Genomic DNA, 7,500 nt, shown 5'->3' on the forward strand with positions numbered 1-7,500 from the left:
AGGCCAGAACAAATTGACAAAACTATTTTAAATAGCTGCAACATAAGATACATAAGTAACAAACAGCATAATAACAACATAGCTGTAAAGCAAGGAAGGCACACACTACATACACAAAGCCTAACCAGGCGTTTTTTTCTCTCAAGGAATTGTGAAATAAAATCATGTCTGAAGCTCAGAACACTCTACACATTTCTCCAGTTTTAGTTTAGAAAGGAAAGATTGGCCTGGCCCACAAGCATCCCTTTTTATGTTTGTGAACTTTATAGTCTATACATTTAGAGTGATGTGATAATCAAACACTCTAGAAGTCTAGAATGAAAGAGTATATAAGAGAATTGACAAGAGTGTGTACCTTCAATGCTGCAATGGCTCTATCAACCTGGCTAGCAGTGCCTCGTTAAAACCCAGCCGCTGTTGCTTAGGAGGTGAAGTGTGTCGCTCTTTACTGGCTTTGTCAAAGCATGTTGCTTTTGTAGCTGTCTCAGCAGATTTGAATTGCTAGGATAGGATCTTTGATCCAAGACACAACTTACATTGAACTAAAATGTTATTTTCTTTGTGGTCAACAAAAGAAAAGTAGTGAGAATATCTCCATGTTAAGAAACTCGGCTTCGGGCTTCGCCATGATGTCTTGTTAGTAAACACAGACACGCCCCCCCCTACACACACATACACACAGACAGAGCGCGCCTCTTCCTTGTCGCCTCATCTCCGTCGCCTCTTCCGCAGCGTTCCAATAAAACACACTCAGATCTTCTCAGTTTCTAGCCGATACTACATAAAAAATTACGTAAAATAACGCAGTAACAAATCATGTAGTAACGGTAACTGAGTTACTTAATATAAAAAATAACGCGTTAGATTACTATTTACCGCTGAAAGTAACAGCGTTACAGTAACACGTTAGTCCCAACACAGTGTATTGTAAATATCAACATATAATCTAACATATCAGTATATATTATATACTGTACATATATTATGTAAATATTACATATATCTTATATTTTATATTGCTACTATGGTACATTTTTAGTCTATTTTATACCTACATTGTCCTTTCCATCCTTACACTTTCCATCCTTTGTAACTGAGCTACTGTGTGGAACAATTTCCCTTGTGGATCATTAAAGTTCGTCTAAGTCTAAAGGTTTATAAAATTCAACAACAAAAAAAAAGAGTCAACAGCAGACAGCAAGATGGCGCAACCAACCTTGATAATTGATACTGTTCCCTGATTGGCTGTTAGCGTGTCCCGCCCACTGATCAGTGATCACTTCCTGCGTTGCTCGGCTACCAGAGAGCGAGTGCCTTTGTTCATGCAACCAACCTTGCTTGGTAACTTCTAACACAAATATATGTATTTATATATCAATCGTTTTATCGAACACATTTTTCTACTGATACCAATTACGTGTCTGTGGCGATATATATTGGTATCGTTTAATCGCCCAGCCCCACGCTAAATGGATTGCGCTCCTTATTCTGCTCACGCAATCCTCTGCGCACAAGTTTAGTAGATTATCTTTGCGTGTGTTGAGTTAGCTTAGGTAAAAGTGTGGATGGAAGACATGAATTCTGGAAACACTCACGGTTTTTCCTGTACAGGAGGATCTCGAAGCAGTTGGACTCATAGTTGTCGAAGGTCAGCCGCACTTTGTCGCTGGTCTTCTTGTCCGTCAGTTCTCCGTACATAAAACTGCAAAAAGACGACTAGTTAGCCCTGATGTCACTTCCTGTCTAACTGGTCGCACTTCAGTTTCCCGCGTCAACGTTCCTGGGACTTGAACTTGGTTGTTATTTGTGGTCGCAGCTGGATGATGTCACTTGCAGTCGCACTTAGACACACACTCATGTCTGCACAACTTGCAGTCGCACTTAGACACACACTCATGTCTGCACAACTTGCAGTCGCACTTAGACACACACTCATGTCTGCACAACTTGCAGTCGCACTTAGACACACACTCATGTCTGCACAACTTGCTGTGAGAATACCAATTATAATAATAGTCTAATATTATACTACTACTAACAATAATACCAATTATAATAATAGTCTAATATTATACTACTACTAACAATAATACGAATTATAATAATAGTCTAATATTATACTACTACTAACAATAATACGAATTATAATAATAGTCTAATATTATACTACTACTAACAATAATACCAATTATAATAATAGTCTAATATTATACTACTACTAATAATTACAATAATAGCAATTATAATAGTCGAATATTATACTACTACTACTACTACTAACAATAACACCAATTATAATAATAGTCAAATATTATACTGCTACAAATAATAACAATAATAGCAATTATAATAATAGTCAAATATTATACTACTACTACTATTAAAAATAATACAAATTATAATAATAGTCAAATATTATACTACTACTACTAAAAATAATACAAATTATAATAATAGTCAAATATTATACTACTACTACTAACAATAATAGCAATTATAATAAGAGTCAAATATTATACTACTACTACTAACAATAATAGCAATTATAATAAGAGTCAAATATTATACTACTACTAATAATAACAATAATAGCAATTATAATAGTCGAATATTATACTACTACTAATAATAACAATAATAGCAATTATAATAGTCGAATATTATACTACTACTAATAATAACAATAATAGCAATTATAATAATAGTCGAATATTATGCTACTAATAATAATAACAATAATAGCAATTATAATAATAGTCGAATATTATACTACTAATAATAATAACAATAATAGCAATTATAATAATAGTCGAATGTTATACTACTACTACTGCTACTAACATTAATAGCAATTATAATAATAGTCAAATATTATACTACTACAAATAATAACAATAATAGCAATTATAATAATAGTCGAATATTATACTACTACTACTACTACTAAAAATAATACAAATTATAATAATAGTCAAAAATTATACTACTACTACTAACACTAATACCAATTATAATAAGAGTCAAATATTAAACTACTAATACTAACAATAATACCAATTATAATAATAGTCAAATATTATACTACTACGACTAACAATAATACCAATTATAATAGTAGTCAAATATTATACTAATAATAATAATAACAATAATAGCAATTATAATAATAGTCTAATATTATACTACTACTACTACTAACAATAATACCAATTATAATAATAGTCAAATATTATACTACTACAAATAATAACAATAATAGCAATTATAATAATAGTCAAATATTATACTACTACAAATAACAATAATAGCAATTATAATAATAGTCGAATATTATACTACTACAAAAAATAACAATAATAGCAATTATAATAATAGTCGAATATTATACTACTACTACTACTACTACTAACAATAATACCAATTATAATAAGAGTCAAATATTAAACTACTACTACAAACAATAATAGCAATTATAATAATAGTCAAATATTATACTACGACTACTAAAAATTATACCAATTATAATAATAGTAAAATATTATACTACGACTACTAAAAATTATACCAATTACAATAATAGTCAAATATTATACTACAACTACTAAAAATTATACCAATTATAATAATAGTCAAATATTACACTAATAATAATAATAATAATAATAATAATAATAATAATAATAACAATAATAACAATTATAATAATAATATAATATTATACTACTACTACTAATAACAATAATGCTAATTATAATAATTGTTATTGTTATATAATCCTTACTAGTATTATTGTCATGTACTAGTACTACTAATAATAATAATAATAATAACAATGGTAAGAATAATAATAATAACAGTATAGTAGTAGTAGTAGTAATAATAATAATAATAATAATAATAATAATAATAATAATATGATACATCATACGAACCAGAAAAGTACTTGCAGAGTGCGAACCTGCGTCTTACCCTACCTTCCATTAGAAACAATCCAGACAGTGATACTAGTGTAATAAAAAAGAATAATAATGATAACAATAATAATGGAAACTGCTACTAATATTAACAATGATGATTTTGACCTGCAGGTGCTGCTCTTCTGCATGACATCTGCTCGGTGAAATCCAGACAATTTGCAGAATCCGTCATTGCTGTAGACGACGGGCCACTCCACAATCTGAGCGTTGCCCAGCAGGAAGCTGGTCTCTGCGGGAAGAAAGGGAGACATTGACGTCAGGAAGCAGCTGACAGGTCACATGGTCTCCTTACAAAGCTCTCTGATGGCAATGCCATGCAAAGTCATTTTTATTGGACTTCAATGTAGAACATCCATGAAGTTTGCCAACTAACAATAGTCAACATGCTCCTGACGAGTGGATGCAGGACATTTCTACTGTACTGTAACAAGATCTGAAATTCATTTATTAATGTTTTGTGGCGACCCAACACGGCAAAGTTTGGCGCCATGCCACGCCCACATCCTGTCATTTGCAAAACATTTTTTTCAATTTATCAGTTTAGTATCCGTCTCTGATCAGCGAAAGAGCAGAAATGACAGATTGGTGATGGCGTGAGGCAGTTTTTCGCCGCTAGGCCCCGCCCACTACGAGTGGGTATGAACAGGTACTGACCCATCGGGCTCTTCAGGGTGTCATCGTTATCGTTTCTACCAAATAAGATCATGATCTGAATTTATGGAGCCAAGTTATTAACGTTTGGTAGCGAATCATCGGAGCAATGTTTGGCGCCATGCCACGCCCACATCTTATGGTGTAGGAAAAATGTGTTCGCAATTTATCATCACCTACATGTGTAGCATCTGTAAATTTAACCGCGACTCATTTGGTCAAAGTCCCTAGGAGGAGTTTGTTAAAGTACGACCCCGTAATTTTCACTGAAAACTGTCCAAAAACCATCGGAACAATGTTTGGCGCCATGCCACGCCCACATCATATGGCGTAGGAAAAAATATATACCACATTTTATCATCGCCTATATGAGTAGTATCTATAAATTGAATCGCGACTCAATCGGTCAAAGTCCCTAGGAGGAGTTTGTTAAAGTACGACCCCTTTTTTCTGCCGAAAAATGGCTAAAAACCATCCGAGCAAAGTTTGGCGCTATGCCACGCCCACATCTTATGGCATAGGTAAAATATATTCGCAATTTATCATCACCTATATGTGTAGTATCTGTAAATTTAATTGCGACTCAATCGATCAAAGTCCGTAGGAGGAGTTTGTTAAAGTACAACCCCTTTTTTCTGCCGAAAAATGGCTAAAAACCATTGGAGTAATGTTTGGCGCCATGCCACGCCCACATCTTATGGCGTAGGAAAAAATATATTCGCAATTTATCATCACCTATATGTGTAGTATCTGTAAATTTAATTGCGACTCAAATGGTCAAAGTCCGTAAGAGGAGTTTGTTAAAGTACGACCCCTTTTTTCTGCCGAAAAATGGCTAAAAACCATCTGAGCAAAGTTTGGCGCCATGCCACGCCCACGTCTTATGGCGTACAAAACATAAATTCGCAATTTATCATCGCCTATATGTCAAGTATCTGTAAATTCAACCGCAACTAATTTGGACAAAGTCCCCAGGAGGAGTTAGTTAATGTACCACCCCTTTTTTTGCCGAAAAATGGCCAAAAACCATCGGAGTAATGTTTGGCGCCATGCCACGCCCACATCTTATGGTGTAGGAAAAATGTGTTTGCAATTTATCATCGTCTGCATGTGTAGCATCTGTAAATTTAACCGCGACTCATTTGGTCAAAGTCCCTAGAAGGAGTTTGTTAAAGTACGACCCCGTAATTTTCACCGAAAAATGGCCAAAAACCATCCGTGGAAAGTTTGGCGCCATGCCACGCCCACATCTTATGGCGTAGGTCAAATATATTTGCAATTTATCATCACCTATATGTGTAGTATCTGTAAATTTAACCGCGACTCATTTGGTCAAAGTCCCTAGGAGGAGTTTGTTAAAGTACGACCCCGTAATTTTCACCGAAAAATGGCCAAAAAGCATTGAAGCAATGTTTGCCGCCATGCCACGCCCACATCTTATGGCGTAGGAAAAAATATATTCGCAATTTATCATCACCTATATGTGTAGTATCTGTAAATTTAATTGCGACTCAAATGGTCAAAGTCCGTAGGAGGAGTTTGTTAAAGTATGACCCCTTTTTTCTGCCGAAAAATGGCTAAAAACCATCTGAGCAAAGTTTGGCGTCATGCCACGCCCACATCTTATAGCGTACAAAACATGTATTCGCAATTTATCATCGCCTATAGGTCAAGTATCTGTAAATTCAACCGCAACTATTTGGACAAAGTCCCCAGGAGGAGTTAGTTAAAGTACCACCCCTTTTTTTGCCGAAAAATGGCCAAAAACCACCGGAGTAATGTTTGGCGCCATGCCACACCCACATCTTATGGCGCAGGAAAAATGTGTTTGCAATTCATCATCGTCTGTATGTGTAGCATCTGTAAATTTAACCGCGACTCATTTGGTCAAAGTCCCCAGGAGGAGTTTGTTAAAGTACGACCCCGTAATTTTCACCGAAAAATGGCCAAAAACCATCCGTGGAAAGTTTGGCGCCATGCCACGCCCACATCTTATGGCGTAGGTCAAATATATTTGCAATTTATCATCACCTATATGTGTAGTATCTGTAAATTTAATTGTGACTCAATCGGTCAAAGTCTGTAGGAGGAGTTTGTTAAAGTACCACCCCTTTTTTCTAACACAAAATGGCTAAAAATCATCCGAGCAAAATTTGGCGCCATGCCAGGCCCACATCTTATGGCGTACAAAACATGTGTTCACAATTAATTATCGCCTTTATGTCAAGTATCTGTAAATTCAACCGTGACTAATTTGGACAAAGTCGCTAGGAGGAGTTCGTTAAAGCAAGACCCCTATTTTTTGCAGAAAAATGGCCAAAAACCATCGGAGCAAAGTTTGCCGCCATGCCACGCCCACATCTTATGGCGTACATAAAATATATTAGCAAATTTATCATTGCCTATATGGGCAGTATCTGTAATTTTAATTGCGACTCAATTAGTGAAAGTCTCTAGGAGGAGTTTGTTAAAGTACCACCCTTTTTTTTGCCGAAAAATGGAAGACAAAAACCAAGATGGCTGACTTCCTGTTCGTTTTCAGGTTTGGGTTCCTGAGACTTTTATGCGCCGCCGGTCATGATAGATGTCTCCTGCTAGTTTCGTGTCGATCGTGAAACTAGTTGGAGGGGCTACATACTCTGTACTTTTATGGAAAATGTCTTGAATGTTGAAAATGTGAGCAGAAAATGTTTCTTTAGTTTATTCAACTTTAAGTGTTGCTTGCACTTTACCTAAATAAGATCCGCTATTTATTTCACACTCACACTTAATATACATACATGTACAGTATATACATACAGATTTACTATTTATATCACACTCACACATAATATACATCCATTTTTACACATACGTACTTGTATATATATAT

At 34.7% G+C, this 7,500-nt stretch overlaps 1 protein-coding gene across 1 annotated transcript in view; it reads right to left on the bottom strand.

Annotated features, from left to right (window-relative positions):
• The window catches only part of LOC133641059 (potassium voltage-gated channel subfamily H member 5-like), a 167,084-nt gene that overhangs the window by 150,330 nt on the left and 9,254 nt on the right, over positions 1–7,500 (bottom strand). The window contains exons 2-3 of the mRNA XM_062034883.1: positions 4,083–4,206; positions 1,596–1,702 (exon numbers count right to left, since the gene is read on the bottom strand). Coding sequence (XP_061890867.1) covers positions 1,596–1,702; positions 4,083–4,206 — 231 coding nt within the window. The remainder of the gene's footprint in view (positions 1–1,595; positions 1,703–4,082; positions 4,207–7,500) is intronic.

The sequence above is a fragment of the Entelurus aequoreus genome, linkage group LG23 (genome assembly GCF_033978785.1).
Source record: "Entelurus aequoreus isolate RoL-2023_Sb linkage group LG23, RoL_Eaeq_v1.1, whole genome shotgun sequence".
Classification (NCBI taxonomy): domain Eukaryota; kingdom Metazoa; phylum Chordata; class Actinopteri; order Syngnathiformes; family Syngnathidae; genus Entelurus; species Entelurus aequoreus.